Raw genomic sequence first — 18,415 nt, 5'->3', positions numbered from 1 at the left:
ATACATATAATCAAGCACATGCACAGGTTTCTGCTATCTCATGAAGCTTTTTGCCAGTGATGAGAAACAATCATCACCATGAAGGATTTTAGTGCTTTTCTAGATATGAGGAGGCATAACAATTGGACCTATAAAATGAGATCCTCAAAATACCTATCTGAAGATCTGTCCTGCCAGTTCCCCCACCCCATCCAGAGCACAGAGTGCCTCATTTCTGGGCTCCACCTGAACTCCTTTCAGAGGCTGCTGAAGGTCAGCAGCACATGCTTTAACCCTTATAGAGGTAGATGGCAAGTGTCAGTTTGTAGTTGATGGCGCTCATTGCTCTCAGCAGCCCACAAGACAGAGTCCAAACTCCTTGGCCCAACAACCAATCTCCTGCTTTGGTCACTACCACTTTTCTCCAACTTGATCACTGAACAGCAAGCAGAAAGGTCTGCTCATTGCTCAAACACACCAAATACAATCCCTCTTCAGCACCTCTGCCTGAAATGTGTCCTGCCCCCAGTCCCACCCGCCTGCATCCTACCCTGCTTCCAAGCCTGGTTCAACACACTCTCCTTCCACAGAAATCTTCCCTGACCATGCCCTGAAAAACTGGAGCATTTATTCTCTGGGCACTTAGTGCAGGCTGCCTTGGTTTACGTGTTCTCTTTTTGTGAAAATCTAATTCCTAAAATAGATTTTTAGCTTTTTATCTTCCATTCTTATATCTCACATGTTATATTAATAGATATTCCATAAAGTATATGGATAATGGTATGTCTGCCAATGCAGAACCCCTTGCTTTAGTTACCGTCAACTCAATCCATTTTAAGTTCTCAGCCATTTTCATAGTTGATACTTAATCAATACTTACAGAGTGAATTATTATGTGGGCACTGGGATTTGAGTTTTCTGGCTTTCTACTGCCTACAGTCTTATGACACTGAGTTATCAAAAAAGAATCTACAGTGGCATGACATTGAAGAGTTCTCTTTACCTACCTCACAGCAAAACTGGTGAAAATAGTTTCTAAAAAATTCTTTAATCTGTGGAAATGGTCCAGAGAAGGGTATGCAGCCACTGAAAAAACATTCATTCAGGAAAATTTACTAAAACTCAGTAAGAAAAGTGAGCTTGTGGTATTTGAACCAAGACTTGTTCTCCCCACCCTCACCCCCCACCACCTTCATCTGATTGAGCAAGAGGGAAACTGGCTACCTGATGCTGCTGGGAATACAGGGCTCCCTCTCCCTTCAGCTCCCAGCTGGAGGGTTATTTTCCTGGGAGGGACAGGCCATTTATCATCCTGCAGCGGCCACCTGTTGCTGAGGCTAAGTTCCCCTCAAATACAGCAGAGGTGGGGGCTCCTTTCTTTAGCCCAGCCCCCACTTGTGGGATGGGGGCTCTGCCTGGGACACAGTGCCACAGAGAATACTGAGGACCCAACTGCTCCTGGAGAGACAAGCCAGGAGACCCAGGCTTGCTGCCCCTCACTACCAAGCGCTCAGCTCCTAAAGTGAAAATGTCACACAGAGAATGCCATTGTCCTTGCCCCCAGGACTGGAACTCAGAGAATGAAGTTGGGCCCCACTTTGCACCACATACAAAAATTAACTCAAAATGGACCAAAGATCTAAATGAAGAGGTCTTACACAAAAGTGTAAAACTATTAGAAGGAAACATAGGGGTAAATCTTCACGATCTTGGATTTGGCAATGGATTTTTAGATATGTCACCAGGAGCACAAGCAACAAAAGAAAGAAAGTAAATTTGAACTTCAAAATTGAAAATGTCTGAACTTTTTAAATTTTGTGGCACTGTCAAGAAAGTGAAAAGGGCACTATCAAGAAAGTGAAAAGACAACAGAATGCCGGAAAATATTTGCAAATCATATATCTGATAAGGGACTTGTATCATATACGTGTGTGTGTATAAATATATATATATTTATTTGTGTATTTTTATATATATATATATATATAAAACTCTTATAGCTCAGTAATAAAGAGACAGATGACCTTATTTTAACATAGGAAAAGAATCTGAATAGACCTTTCTCCAAAGAAGATATACACATGGCCAATAAGCTGATGAAAAAATGATATTTTTAGTCATCAGGAGAATGCAAATTGAAACCATGATATACCACTATACTATCCACTAGATAAACCTCAGATAATAATTATTGGCAAAGATATAGAGAAACTGGAAATCAGAAATTCCCACTGCTAGTGGGAATGTAAAATGGTGCAGTTCCCTTGAAAACCAGTCTGGCATCTACTCAAGTGTTTAAACATAAAGTTACAAAATGAGCCAGCAATTCCACTCCTGAGTATATACCCAAGATAAACAAAAGCATATATTTATGCAAAAACTTGTACAAGAAAGCTCAAAGAAGCATTATTCATAATAGCCAAAAAAGCGGAAATACCCCAAGTGTCCACCAGCTGATGAATAATGGAATATTATTCCGTAATAAGAAGGAACGAAGTATTGATACATGCTACAGTGTGAATGAGCCTTGAAAATATTAAGCTAAGTGAAAGAAATAAGTCACAGAAGGTCATATATTATATTATTCTATTTACATGAAATGTCCCAAATAAATAAATCTATAGAGACTAAAAACAGATTAGTGGTTGCTTAGGGCAGGGGAGGTTAGGGGGATATTGAAGTGATAAGTCTACAGGGCTTCCTTTTGAGGCAAAGAAAATGTTAATAAAAATACTGAAAAGCACTGAATTGTACACTTTTTCATGTTTCACCTATTTATTTTTGCACTGGGTCTTCGTTGCTGCACTCAGGTTTCTCTAGTTGTGGTGAGTGAAGAAGGCTACTCTCTGGCTGTGGCACGTGGGCTTCTCAATGCAGTAGCTTCTCCTGTTGTGGAGCGTGGGCTCTAGAGCACTGGCTTAGCAGCCATGGGGTACAGGGCTTGGCTGCTCCACACGACGTGGGATCTCCCCAGACCAGGGAGCAAACCCATGTGCTGTGCATTGGCAGGTGGATTCTTAAGCACTGGCCCACCCGAGAAGTCCCTGAACTGTACATTTTAAGTAGATGAATGGTACGATATGTGAACTATCTCAAAGCCTCTACTTTGAAAAAATCTTCAGACTTTATAAAAAGTGAACTCAAAACAGATCACAGATCTAAGTACAAAACTTTAAAACTTCTAGGAGGAAAAAATAGGAGAAAATCTACATGACTTTGGGTTTGGTGATGAGGTTTTGGATACACTACTACCAAAAATGTGATCCAAGAAAGTAAAAATTGACATGTTTGGCTTTATTAAAATTAAAAACTACTGCTCTGTGAAAGACTCTGTTAAGAGAATGAAATGACAGAATACATCTGCAAAACACAAATCCGATATTTTGTAAACAAAATATACAAACAACTCTCAAAACTCAACAATAAGAAAACTAACAACTCAATTAATAAATGGACAAAAGATCTGAATGGACACTTTACCAAATATAGTAGCAAATAAGCATATGAAAAGGTACCCAACATCATTTGTCAAAGGGCAAATACAAATTAAAATGACAATACAGTACCAACACACACCTATCAGGCTTAAAAACAAATTTAATTGACAATAGCAATGTTTAGTGAGGATTAGAAGCAACAGGAATTCTTATTCGTTGATGATGGGAATACTGAAGGGTACAGCCACTATGGAAGATAGTTTGTCAGTTTGTTAATAAGTTAAACACACCAACAGTCCAGCAGTTGTGGTCCTAGGTATTTACACAATGGACTTGAAACCTTAGGTGCACACAAAAAAACAGCATGCAAATGTAGGTAGCAGTTTTATTCATAATCATCCCAAGCTGGAAGCAACCAAGATGTCCTTCAATAGGCAAATGTATCTTTTAAAATATAGTCAATCGTACAATGGAATATTATTTGGTGATTTTAAAAAAGAATGATCTAACAAGCCATAAAAAGACATGGATAAACCCTAAATGCATCTTGTTTAATGAACGAAGGCTACATTTGTAGCTACATAAATGATTACGTGAGTGCTAAGTTGCTTCAGTCAGGTCCAACTCTTTGCGCCCCTGTGGATCATAGTCCACCAGGCGGTTCTGTCCATGGGCTTCTCCAGGAAAAGAATACTGGAATGGGTTGCCATGCCCACCTCCAGGGGATCTTCCCAACCCAGGGATCAAACCTCCATCTCTTACATATTCTACATTGGCAGGTGGGTTCTTTACCACTAGTGCCACCTGGGAAGCCCACACAAATGATTATATTTATATGCAGTTTTAGAAAAAGTCAAGCTATAACAGTAAACAGATCAGTAGAAAGGAGGAGGGCTGAACGGGTGAAGCACAGGATTGTTTTAGGATGCTGAAACGACTCTGCAGGATACTGTAACGGTGGATATTTGACTCTAAGCATCTGTCAAAACCTAGAGAACTTTACAGCACAAAGAGTGAACCTTAATGTGTGCAAATTTTAAAAAATCATTTAGAAATTTTGGACATTCCCAAGATGGGAGGCAGAATGTGACAAAAGAATATTATTATTATGACAGCAAACCATGAAACAACTTCACTGAAAGACACGGCGGGGGGAGGTCTAGTCTAAGTACTGTTTGAAATGAGTGGAGTCTATGAGACTAAGGCAAAAGGAGCTGTGCAGAGGCAGGACTGCACTGCAGTTGACAAAGTCGTTCCCTGAGGAGGACGGGTTAACAATTCTGAAGTCCCTATACATACATACTGGAATGGAACAATTAGGTAAATCGATGGCAGGTGTTGGGAGCCAGGTTTTCTACTGTTGGAGTGGAAGGTTACAGATGCGAGATGTCTAGGATGATCCGTGTGGTGATGGATTAGGGTCAGAGACACAGTTGTGAACTCAAGTATAGCTTAGTATGAGATTCAGATGGTTCCATATAGAAATATGTAAAGATATGCATGGGTTAGCATATACACAGTTATTTTCCTGTCCTCGGTTGAGGGCCTAGAAATAACTGCATCTCACTCAGTTAGCAACAAATGCATCTAGAATTCAGGTCTGGGTTTCTAATACTATCCTCTAATAAAAGGGCACCTTGAAGAAATGGCTGACTCTAGGAGTGGGGCAGGAAGTATATAAGATAAGCCTGGAGCATTATCATGTCAGAAAGTAAAGAAGTGCTTAAAAAAAAAAGTGACTGGGTATATACATCAAAGGGGCACAGAACAAACTGAAAGAGCTCTCAATGGCCAAAGCTGGAACAATTTGAGCAATAAAATAAAGTAGTATTGGAATATATCCTAATGTATAAAATAAATATCTATGAGCTCATAGTGATAAAAATAAATGACTGAATAAGTAAACGGAAGAGACAAATCTCCCATGAGGAAGAATTCCAAATAATCTATTAGAAACGCCATAGCGACCACGCCTTCCGTATACACTGCGCAGTGATCTTCCAAAGAGGGCAGCCTGGCCAGCAGTGGAGAAAGGCAACCAGCACCACCTCAGCCAGGTGTTCAGGATCAGCATCACCTGGCCAGGATGACGATACATACCCTTGACATCACAGGAGGGCAAAGGCACTTTACTTTTAGGGCCTTCTCTCAAACCCACCAGAGAAGGCAATGGCACCCCACTCCAGTACTCTTGCCTGGAAAATTCCATGGATGGAGGAGCCTGGTAGGCTGTAGTCCATGGGGTCGTGAAGAGTCGGACACGACTGAGCAACTTCCCTTTCACTTTTCACTTTCATGCATTGGAGAAGGCAATGGCAACCCACTCCAGTGTTCTTGCCTGGAGAATCCCAGGGGCGGGGGAGCCTGGTGGGCTGCCGTCTATGGGGTCGCACAGAGTTGGACACAACTGAAGTGACTTGGCAGCAGCAGCAGCTCAAACCCACAACCTCAGTCTAATCATGAGAAAGACACCGTGCAAACCTCGATTGAGGGAGGTTCTATAAAACACATGACTTAGAACTTCTCAAAACTGCCAAGGAGAGTCGAAGAAACTGTCACAGCCAAAAGAAGCCTGAGGGGATGTGATGACTAAATGGCATGTTGTATCCTGGATGCGATCCTAGGACAGAAAAAGGACATGAGGCAAAAGCTAAGGAAGTCAGAATCAAGTATGGACTTAAGTTAATAATAATGTATTAATACTGGTTTTAGTGTTAACAGATGTACTTCAGTAAGGTAAGATGTTTTTAATAGGGGAAACATTTAGAACTCTGTATTATCTTCATAACTTTTCTGTAAATCTAAAACGATCCCAAGATTAAAAAAAATTTTTTTTAAGTCTAAAATTTTATAGCTGGAAGGGAACTTAGTAACCATTTAGAACAAACCCCACTTTTAGCAAATTAGGAATCTGATCTCAAGAGAATGACTTACTCAAGAGCAATTGACCACCATTATACTCTGTCTTCCTAAAACGTTGAATGCTGCTGAATCACTTTGTCAGCTGCAAATACTCTTAAAACTTTATTCTGTCACTTAAATACATTTTGCAAAGTGTTTCCTACAGTCAAAATTCTGTCTGAAGTACTGTTGAAAAAAGACATATACAGACCTCAGAATCGTAAGATGTCAGTAATTTCATTTTTAAAAATAAATTCACAACACATTTTGTCTAGGGTCCATGCATCTAGGAAAATATTATTTGTATTTTTAAGCTTGGAGTATACAAAAATCATAACAGTAGCACATGTACTCAATTGCATTGATAGGTTTGTGTAATTAACCTTTCACCTTTATCTCATGACAATCCCACTGTAAATTTTCTGAGTTTTTGTCTCAGGAGGATCTATGTTGTCTTGTAAAGAATTTATCCTGAATTACCTCTTCTCCTCCCCTTCTCCCCTAATACTCTGGTTTAAACTTTGAAAATCTGTTCCAAAGTCACATAAGGCCATGGACCTTCAGGATATTCAAGATTGTTATAGATTCAAAAATTGGAAAAAGTCTACTTTCTTAACCCTAAAAAGCTTATATGCTATAAAACCCATTGAAAATATTGTTTTCTGGATACAATTTTAAAGAGTATAAATGATGCAGATAGTAATGGAAGTAAGTTTTTAGGTTTAAGTTTGAAGTATAATTACTGTGAAGATGACTCACACATCTTGCATGTGCACAGTTGCTCAGTCGTGTCTGACTCTTCGCCCTCTCATGGACTGGAGCCCACCTGGCTCCTCTGTCCATGGAATTTTCCAGGCAAGAATACTGGAGTGCGTTGCCATTTCCTTCTCCAGGGGATCCTCCCGATCCAGGGATCAAACCTGTGTGTCTCTGCATTTCCTGCTTTGGAAGGTGGATTCTTTACCACCGTGCCGCCTGGGAAGATAAAGTGGGGAATTATATTGAGACGCTAGTAGTGTAGTGTAGTGAAGTCGCTCAGTCAAGTCCGACCCTTTGCGACCACATGGACTGTAGCCTACCATGCTCCTCTGTCCATGGGATTTTCCAGGCAAGAGTATTGGAGTGGGTTGCCATTTCCTTCTCCAGGGGATCTTCCTGACCCAGGCATCAAACCCTGGTCTTCTGCATTGTAGGCAGACACTTTTACCATCTGAGCCACCCCGGGAAGTCATTGAGCTGCTGCTGCTGCTGCTAAGTCGCTTCAGTTGTGTCCGACTCCATGAGACCCCATAGATGGCAGCCCACCAGGCTCCCCCGTCCCTGGGATTCTCCAGGCAAGAACACTGGAGTGGGTTGCCATTGCCTTCTCCAATGCATGAAAGTGAAAAGTGAAAGGGAAGTCGCTCAGTTGTGTCTGACTTAGTGACCCAATGGACTGCAGCCTACCATGCTCCTCTGTCCATGGGATTTTCCAGGCAAGAGTACTGGAGTGGGGTGCCATTGCCTTCTCCCCACTGAGATGCTAACTACTAGCTAATTTTTTTACTTTTTTTTTTTTACCAGCCCTATTTGTCATCTTTGCTTCAGTAACACATCTATTACTCTTTAGCTGCACTGGGTCTCTTGCTGTGCGTGGCCTTTCTCCAGTTGCAGTGAGTGGGGGCTGATCTTTGCTGTGGAGCTCGGGCTCTAGGTGCAGGGGTTCCAGTAGTTGTGGCTCATTGGCTCTAGACTGCAGGCTCAGTAGTTGTGGCGCCTGGGCTTAGTTGCTCCAAAGGCGTGTGGAATCCTCCCAGACCAGGGATTGAATGTGTGTCTCCCGCAATGACTGACGGATTCCTAACAACTGGACCAACAGGGAAGTCCCAAATCTTAATGGATTACAATACCATGGATCCCATGTTTCTGGTCCAGCCGATGGCTTGTCTCCGCTTGTCTTCCTATTCTCAGGTCCAGGCTAAAGAAGCAGCCCACATCTTAGATGTACTAGCTCTGAACAGAGTAGAAACCAGAGGGCTACAGGAATTTTGAGATGCCTCTTTAAGCTTCTGCTTAGACGTGGGCATTTGTTGCACCTGCTCACATCCCAATGGCTAATACACGACATGCAACCATTACAAAAATCACTGCATGGAAACATACTACTCCAGAAGTCAAGAGCATGGGCAGATATGTACAGCCTCTTCCAGGAAAGGGGGAAAGCAAAAACCTACAAACAGCGATACAACCCTCCACCTGAAGGATAACTTGAAATGGAATAACCAGTATTGTCAGGACCATTGCATAGAATTTCTTTTTCCTTAATCTCCATATCCTTGTGCTGCGTCTCTTGTTAATGTCACCTGCTCAGATTATCTATAACCTTTCTTTTTAGAAATATTTGGCTGTGTCAGGTGTTAGTTGCCACAGGCACACTCCTTGTTTGTCCTAGCTGTGGAGTGCAGACGTCTCTCTAGCTGTGGCACACGGGCTCAGCAGTTGCAGCACGTGGGCTTAGTTGCCTCACAACATGTGAGACCTTAGGTCCCAGGCTAGGGGTTGAATTCGCCTCCCCTGCACTGGAAGGTGGATGCAAAACCATTCGACCACCAGGGAAATCCAAACAGGACCTTTCCATCTTCTAGGTGACTCCTTTATTTATTGTTCTGCATAACCACTCACTCCTTCTCCAGTCCATAGCAAGGTCTGTGATGTACTGTTACCTGCCATGAGACATAAGGAAATATTCACTGGGCTTCTGCTCTGCTGCAACCCCTGGGCTCAATGTAGAGAAATGAACATGCTGTCCTGGAAGGCATCCATGAGTAGTATTTGCTGAGCACTGGAGACACTAAGATTTTTTTTAAGAGCTACTGACCATATTGACAATGACAGGGCCCTTTGTCTCTTGCTAGTTAAAATGGAATAGTCCCTGGATGGGAGAAGGCAATGGCACCCCACTCCAGTCCTCTTGCCTGGAGAATCCCATGGAGGGAGGGGCCTGGTAGACTGCAGTCCATGCGGTCGCTAAGAGTTGGACATGACTGAGCAACTTCACTTTCACTTTTCACTTTCATGCATTGGAGAAGGAAATGGCAACCCACTCCAGTGTTCTTGCCTGGAGAATCCCAGGGACGGGGGAGCCTGGTGGGCTGCTGTCTATGGGGTCGCACAGAGTTGGACATGACTGAAGTGACTTAGCAGTCCCTGGATTCTAAGATAATCTGGAGTTTAAGATGCATCACTGGTTAGAATAGCTTTAAGGGAAGAAAATTAAGTCCTACAATACATACCCATCCACTGTAAAATAAAATGCATCCTGATTTCATACATGTTAAAGTGGAATAATTACAATAAACAAGTACAAGGATTAAAAAAAGATGAAGAAAACTCATATTTTTTGGATGCCAGGCACTGTGAGGTGCTATGCAGCTCTCTGCTAAATCAATTTTTATTCTTCATTCCAAAAATATCTTACATGCCTCTGCTAGGCCCTGGGAATACACCAATGAGTAAAACAGAACTCCAAGTTCTGAAAGATTTTGTAGATCTAGTGAAGGTAAGAATATTTTCAGATACAAATAGCAGAGCCCTACTAACAGAAACCTAGACAAACAGGGGTAATGGCAGATTCCGCACCACCACCCCCCCCCCACCCCCCGCCCCAACAGGAAGTCCAGAGGAAGATAGTTTAGAACTGGTGTATCTCTCAAAGGTGCCAACAAAGAATCAGGCATCTTTAACCTTTTCTGAGCCTTCATAACTTTATTCCTCATGGTCACAATATGGTTGCTTTATCTCTTGACATTGCATCTGCCTTCTAAGCCAGAAGAGGGAAGAGCCAAAAGCCTTTTCTTTTAAAATTGTCTTTCATCCTAGAAAGCCCTCCCAAGGAACTCTGACCTATATTTCATTGACTGAAGCCTATGTCATTGGGTCACCCATGGCTACAAAGGAATCTGGGAAGGCAAACATTATTACCTTGTTTGCTGATTTCCATATGGAGGAATATTAATAAGATGGTTGGAAATTGGATGTTGAATGGGTCAAGCTGTAGATCTGACCTAAAGACAGATCCGTCATCACACACAGATCATACCAATGCAAGGTGTCAACTATTACAGTTATAAGATGCTACCTGCAGGCAGCAGGGTCTAGGAGCCAGAATCAGAATCAGAATTTGGGCTGACACAAAGACAGTTTATTAGGTGATCAAAGCATTTCAGGCAGAGAAAAACAACAGGGCCAAACACAGGCACGTGTGCACGCACGCGCGCGCACACACACACACACACACACACGCAATATTAGCACCTGAGGAATTTTGAGCTAATGTTGAAATCTAGCATGTATGTGAGAAAGTGAAAGACGTTAGAAGGGCTGCCAAGGGTGAGGTCATAAAGACCCTAACTAGTACATGACTCCTAAGTTGGTCCCTTACTGAGTATGTGACAGGACTCCAAGCTCAGGTTGGATTTTTTCTCAGCAGCTTTGGTCCTTGGAGAAACTAACCTGTATGTGTGGATGCTGGGCCCCAGATTTCAACTCAGAACTAGTTCTCCTACTTCAAATCAATCTCAATTAGCTGTCACCTGCTGTCTTCCTCAGAGCAATTCCTTGAATTTCACTCTTTTCTATTCAGAAAACAGAGTACTGTCAGGATCTCAGAGCCAGTCTATCTGCATCAAGATCTGGTCTCATCATCCCCCGTGTGACTGAGCTAACTGTACCAGAAGGTACACATTAAAGATCCAGCCACTTGCATGCTGTTCCTTACAGGAGCACTCTCACATCTGAAGGCATTTTACCCCATGTGAGCCCTCTGGGACCTGTCTCAGTGACTTTCGGGAAAGGAAGCTGTTATAAGATACTGACAGCCTGAATATGCAAATCATTCCTAGGTAACCGTCACACCAGTGTAGTGGGAAAAGGCACAGGCGTGGGCCTCAGACAGACCAGGTCATAATCGCAACTTTGGCTCCGTAACTGTGTGATCTTGTGAAGATCATTATGTCAACTCTTTGCCTACCTAACAAGTGTTATGCGAATTCAAAGACAAGGCATACGAGAAGTTTTTCAAGTCCAAGTGCAACATCTGATGTTATACAACCAGTTAGTGCACGGCAAAGCCACAAGCACAACGCAACCTTGGAAATTCAGTTCTTGGCATCCCCAGCATATAGTACCTATGTAATTATATGAATTAGTTAATGAATGTTAATAAACCTGTAATGTCTTCATCTGTTTCAAAATAGAAATGACAGGAGCAACTTAAAACTTTAATCCCCATCTCTATAGACTTCCAGGACCTTCTTGTTCTCTCCTGAGAAGGTTAAAAAAAAGTCCCAGTTTTAATGATCAAGTCAGATGTAACTATGCTAATTCTAGCCTTTATTGACTAAAAATTATGGTATACTTAAGAGAATCTTAACAAGAGCTTATTTGACCACTGGGCAGCAACAGAGCGATTTGAGTCTGAGTCTGTTTACCAGGCAAATAGTAATACCAGGTTGTAAACACACATGCACAGGTCTGTCTCTGTCAGGTACTACAGAATGGCTCACTCTACTCTACATTCATTCCCAATCATCTCCTCCCCTGCCTTCTCTACATAGAGGCTGAAAGCAAAATACTCACTTTCCCAGACTCACTTGCTGTTAAGGGTACCTCTTGACACAGTACTGACCAGACATGTAGGTGAAAATCTCTGGGGAAGGGTTTCCTAGGAAAGAAATGCTAAAACCTACTTTTGTCTTGGGTTCTAGGTCCCATTTTTAAAATTTAGACAATGTACTTTTCACAATGCTTGTCTGTAGTTACTTGGAAGAAAAAAAACTTACATGATAGCTAACGGCAAATCTCTACATTGACACCCAACATATCTGTTCATGGGCTAATCTGTTGACCACCAGGAACAATATCCTGACAACCTAGCACTGACTCCCCTTTTAGGTATGTGACAGAAGTGACCAGATGAGGACAAGGCTATAACCTCTTAGAACTGCAAACTATACAGCTATGCAGTTGATGCACTGCAGCTAGAGGACTTAGGTTCTAGTACTGACTACCATTAGCTTATGCTATAGCAGTGTTGAAAAGTAGCTGGTGAAAGAGCTGTCTCTTCAGCAAATGGTGTTGGGACAACTGGATGCCCATATGCAAAAGAAAGAAGTTGGGAGTCCTATCTCACACTATGCACAAAAATTAAATCAAAATGGATCAATGACCTACTTTCAAGAGCTAAAACCATAAAACACTTAGAACAGGAGAAAATCTTCATGACCTTGGATTTAGTAATGAACTCTTAGATATGACATCAAAAGCACAAGCAACAAAAGAAATTATAAATAAAATGGACTCCCATCAAAATTAAAACCTTTTGTGCATCAAAGATCATCATCAAGAAAATAAAAAGACCACCTACAGAATGCAAGAAACGAGATCCAGGTGTCTAGTATCCATCATCTATCAAGCACTCTTACAACTCAATGACAAACAATCCAATTTAAAAAATGAGCAGAAGGCTCACAGATATTTTTCCAAAAAAGATACACAGTGGCCACGCACATGAAAAGATGCTCAATACCCATTAGGGAAACACAAATAGAAACCACAATGAGGCACCACTTCACATCCATCAGAATGACTATCATTTTTAAAAATAGGAAATAAGCATTGGTGAGAATGTAGAGAAATCAGTCAGAACCCTCAAGCATTGCTGGTGGCAGCATGAAAGTCTGACAGTTCCTCATAATATTAAATATAAAATTACCATATGACCCAGTAGTTTCACCCTAATATATAGATACAAAAGAACTGGAAATTGGTATTCAAATAACATGTACACACACATTCATAGCAACACTATTCACAATAGCAAAAAGGTGGAAACAGTCCAAGTACCCATCAACAGATGAATGGATAAATAAACCTGTGGTATATGAACATCATTTACTATGTTATATGTGGAGATGCACCTCAACAACTTTATGCTAAACGGAAAAAAAAGACAAAAAGACTAATTTGGGGATGTGGTAAATGGTACTAAAATGCCACTGTTCATTTCAAAATGGCTAATTTTATGTTACATGATTTCACTTCAATTTTTTTAGACAGGCTCCCTAGACTACATATAATTAGTAGAGGTCATTGACCTGCTGTAAAAGTATTGGAAATTTTCCTTTATTTTATGGTATATAATAAGAACATAATTCTTCAGTAGCCTTTCTGGAGGATACCCAGTTTTCTGGTTTCTTCTTCTGTCCCTCTGCTTGCCTTGAACATTTCTCCTTTTGTTCAATACCCACTAGAAGAGCGAATAGTAATTGCATAAGCTCTGGCAGAAGGAAATCAATTATTGAAATGCAGATTTTTTTAATCACTAAAAATGGGATTATCAGGGGTCTTAGCTTCATTTATACATACAATCTCATTACAGTTTGAAAAAGATAATAAAAGTCTAGCAGCTGGACTTGTCTCAGAACTCTTGTGGCAATTTTAACCAGGCTTGTAAAAGTTGGAATGCCCGGTATTCCGATTTCACCATAGACTTTTATCCAAGTTCATTAGTTTCCGAGTGCTGCCATAACAAAGTCCCTCAGAGTGGCTTAAAGCATTGATTTCTTGTGAGTTTTAGAAGCTAGAAATTTGAAATCAAGGGCCATGTTACTTCTGAAGTCTCTTAGGGAAGAATCTGTCCTTGCTTCCTCCTGTTCTGGTGGCCCCAGGCAGTCCTTGACTTGTGGTAGATTAATTCTCATCTCTGCCTCCATCTTCACAACTTGCTGGCTGTGTCTCTGTGTCTTCTCTTCTCATAAGGGCATGTCATGTGATTTAGAGCCCACCCTAAATCCAGAATGATCTCACCTTGAGATCCTTAACTAATTATATCTGCTGATTTTTTCCAGATGAGTTCACATTCTGACATTCTAGGGGAGCATGAATTTTGGGAGGACATTTATTCCAAGGGGAACTTCCTGACCCAGAAACTGAACCCAGGTCTCCCGCATTGCAGGCAGATACTTTACCAACTGAGCTACGTGGGAACTTCCATGGTAGCTCAGACAGTAAAGCGTTTGCCTACAATGTGGGAGACCTGGGTTCGATCCCTGGGTTGGGAAGATCCCCTGGAGAAAGAAATGGCAAACCACTCCAGTATTCTTGCCTGGAAAATCCCATAGATGGAGGAGCCTGGTAGGCTACAATCCCTGGGGTCACAAAGAGTCAGACACAACTGAGCGACGCGACTTTACTTTCAGTCATCCCACTACTCTATGTAAGCAACCTAATTTTTCTTTTTGACACAGTAAGGTTTTTTCAAGATGCAAATTTAAATTTGGCTTGGTAAGATTAGAAACAATCTTCTGTGGAGAATTTTATTTAAAAAATAAATATTTAATATTCAAAAAAACTAAATCAAATCCCTAGAACTGAGTCCTCTACTTACTAAAACTGATGTACATAAATAAGAAAAATGCCTTTTGACAGAAACAAAGCATGACAGATTGGTGCTATAGTATTTATAATTTATTACTTATGAAAATAACTTCAGCTTTCTCATCAAAATGACAATAAATGCTCTCCCAGAAGTCAGGGGCGTTGGCACAATTTTTACTAAGAAGAACCTTCTTTTAAAATTCCTAAACCATAATTTTTAACAGCTAAAATCAATTTTTAAAAAATTTGGATGGTGAAACTTCATAACTGTCTTCAAAATATACAGTGATATCTGTTATGTAGTCAGGTATCAATTGTTAATTGATAAGTATTATAATTATTTAATGTTCAGGTAATTTTATAAACAAGTTACTTAATTACAAGACAATGTTGGTACATCATATATTTTTCAAAGTGTAAGACTATTCCTCACTTCATATAGTTTAAGATCTAGGGTAGATTTTTCCTACATTAGTGAAAATTGTATTATAAATTGTCAGGAATTCTTTCAAATGTATCTCCATATGAAAAAGTAGAAGTTATTTTTATTTTTTATATAAAATAGTGAGTATGAACCTAATGCAGAAATCTGATGTTAGACAATTCCTTTGGCAGAAAACATTTAATTATAAACAGGTCTTAAACACATCCATAAGATCATGAAAAGAAAGAAAATAACCCTGTTTTTCTTATTAACACCAAAAATATCTCAGTACACAGATTTAATAACATTTTTATACTACCAACAACCTGTAACACAAAATTCACTACAGTATGGCAAAAATAAAATTATTTTTAATTTAAAAGGGAGAAGAAACTTCCAGATATATAAAATTTCACAGATAAATGCCAATATACACTATATACACGTTTCATGTTGTATCATTCCAAAACTACATTAGTTGAACTTAAAAATGGCAGAACCCAAATTAGTGGGTGTGCAGTATTTATTGTAATTCAAAGACTTACACAGAATCAAGCTTTTACAACTCAGATCACAATTATACATAAATTATATACACAAACATTAAAATAACTGTTTATTAAATATTGTTTGGGGGGAAAATTAAGATTTTTCATATATTATGCAAATGTTAATTATTATCAAGAGGTTTTGTAAATGTTTTTCTGTTTTGTTTTCTTTATAGAAGATTGATTTCCAAAAAAGTAAGGTGCTATTTTAGAATTTCTTACAAGTATATAACTAAATTCACATAGAAGGAAAATACTGGATAAAAACAGAAAACAGATATGAACGGTTAAAAGTTTCTTTCCAGTTACTTATATCTGAAATAAGACAATGACAGAAATTGGGTTTTTCAAATTCTGCTTGTTTTTCCCTTTAAACGTAGACCAAGTAGTACACAGAAGACTGTTTTTTTCCAGAATATAGTTTCTTTGAAAAAGGAACATATTTATAATGGAATTTCTATAAATACAGAAATGACAAATATTTCCAGAGCACTATCTTCAAATGGATTCTTAGTATAAAGATTAAGGGCTTTCTTTAAAAAACAATATAGAAATCTTGCTTCCATGCAAGTTTATTTTTGCAGCTTGCAGGATCTTGGTTTGCTTATGGACCCCAGCGGTAACAGCGCCAAGTCATAACCAATGGAGAGCGAGGGAATTCCTGCGAGTTAAATTTTTAAAAACTTCACTTTTATCCACTGTTTCTCCCAGTCGAAATACCATCAACCTGTGAGCATATGTATTCACATTTTGTGCTATCTAAAAAGTTGGCAGATGATGCAGTAGTGGTGCAAATTCTTAGGAAAGAAAACAATCCCTATTGGTTTACTACCTAATTCCCAAGTAAATGGAATATATTAGCATTTCAAACTCACCTAGAACATAGGCTTCAGGAAAACGGTCTTGATGGCTTCCCTATAAATCTTATTCCACAAGCTCAAGATTACTTCTGAAAGCAATGGCCAAAATTGTCAACAATCTTTCAAATCACCTTTTAAAAAAACAACACATCAGTAAAAACACACATCATTCATGCCTGGTATACACTGCATCAAGTTATTAGGAATGTCTCGTAGCTCAAATTCACATAGTCTGGAAAAAGGAAATGCAGTGTCTCTGCACACCATGCTGCAGAAAAACAAAACCAACTGACCAATCAAAAAAAAACCCACCCAAACGGACCTTATATCTTCACTAGATGCTGGCCAAAACCACTTGAAAAGGTTGTTAAGTGGCAATTCTAAATGCTAAGGACCCTTGTAGGAAAAAATGTGTTTTTATTTTTTTTCCAGCGAATGGAAATGTTTCATGGGGCATTCCTCAACCCACTGTTGGCATGACTGGAGAACTGGCTACACTTTAACACACATCTGCATTTACATGGTCTTCACTAATAATAACAGAAAATATTTCTGTTCCTCCCAAAGTGCTCTTCCTTCTGTAGACAATTCTATGCTAATTATTACTCAACACATCACTGAGAGCAAAACTGACAGTAATGCAAACACAACTGCAATTTAAGGAAACAAAGGAAATATGCAGGGAAGCTAAATGCTTGCACAAAAACACGTTCGCCTTTTTAAACAATGGTATGTGGGAAACTGAAAAAAAAAAAAAAGCAGACAAAAAGTACTTAAAGGTTTCAGTGCTTTCCCAATTACCATGACAATTTAGGGGTAAATGGTGCTTTCCTTTCACACTCCTGCACTCCTATCTCTTGTTTTAGTGTCATAAGGCTACTTGTTTGTCCAGATTTCTGCAGAGAGATTTGAAAGTAAGAAAAAACTAACTGGAAGCAACTTGAAGCTGCCTCTGATCAAAAGTCTGACTTCAAACAAGCTGGAACTTGAAAAGAACTTTTTATAGCATAATAAAATAAGACAGGTTTTTGTGCTTTATTTATTCATGGGTCTTTTCAGTTGAGAAAATTTTTTTTTCCTTCTGTTAATATTTTCAGATTATAATCACAAGGGTTGAGCAGTACACTTATGAAGGCTTTCAAGAAAATGCTTGGTTTGATTTTAAAGGAGAGGCTGCTGTTGATGGTAATTTGTTTGCTGCTGTGCAACTGAATGAGCTGGAACTGCCACCGGAAAGCCTGCCAACTGCGGCAAGTTGGAAGTAGTGTTCTGGTAAGATGACATATCCACAGACATCCCCATCTGTTGTGTGTAAACAGCTGCACCAGGAGCTGATTGAAGGTTAGAGTTCTGGTTCATGTAAGCAGGAGTGGAAACAGTGTCTTGTCCAGTGCTGCAAACAAAATTTTAAAAAGAAAACCATATTTACTTTGCATTGTCTGCGTTACAGTCGGAGATCAAACACTGTGACAAAATAAAAATGTCTTTTCCGTATTTCTAAGTTTATATAGCTCTACTACTCTGATTAGGATTTAACCACTCCAGCTATCCAACACTGTTAATGTAATTATCATATTTGGGAAGAAGGAAGTACTCCAAGTGAAACAAAATATAGGATTATAAGGCCTATCTAATTTAGTTTTCCCCCAAATCTCTCACAGAAAACATCTGGAAATCTTCCAAGGAGACACAGATTGCTTCGGCCCCTGGTGTCCTTGACCAGCTGTGGTGAGAACAGAACCCCAGCTCAAGCACGCCCTTGGCCTGTTCTCCCCTGTCCCCTTTCTCTCAGTCAGCACAGTGGAGACTGTGTTTCCTTACCCACCCTTTACACTTTCCTCTGTAGCGCCC

At 39.9% G+C, this 18,415-nt stretch overlaps 1 protein-coding gene across 4 annotated transcripts in view; it reads right to left on the bottom strand.

Annotated features, from left to right (window-relative positions):
- Window positions 1–3,252: 3,252 nt before the first annotated feature.
- The window catches only part of STAM2 (signal transducing adaptor molecule 2), a 63,041-nt gene continuing 47,878 nt past the window's right edge, over window positions 3,253–18,415 (bottom strand). For 2 of the 4 annotated variants that reach the window (XR_009599337.1, XR_009599338.1), the window contains exons 14-16: window positions 16,580–17,957; window positions 7,077–7,292; window positions 3,253–6,036 (exon numbers count right to left, since the gene is read on the bottom strand). Coding sequence is in view for 2 of the 4 variants with exons in the window: in XM_004004697.6 (XP_004004746.1) it covers window positions 17,726–17,957 (232 nt within the window). In the remaining 2 variants the exon portion in view is untranslated. Of the gene's footprint in view, window positions 6,037–7,076; window positions 7,293–15,339; window positions 17,958–18,415 lie in introns of those variants that run through there. The other 2 variants (XM_004004697.6, XM_027964965.3) reach the window with 1 other exon arrangement.

Source organism: Ovis aries, chromosome 2 (assembly GCF_016772045.2).
Source record: "Ovis aries strain OAR_USU_Benz2616 breed Rambouillet chromosome 2, ARS-UI_Ramb_v3.0, whole genome shotgun sequence".
In the NCBI taxonomy this organism is placed as follows: domain Eukaryota; kingdom Metazoa; phylum Chordata; class Mammalia; order Artiodactyla; family Bovidae; genus Ovis; species Ovis aries.
Note: the sequence above shows the minus strand (reverse complement) of the source record. Positions and strands in the feature narration are given on the sequence as shown.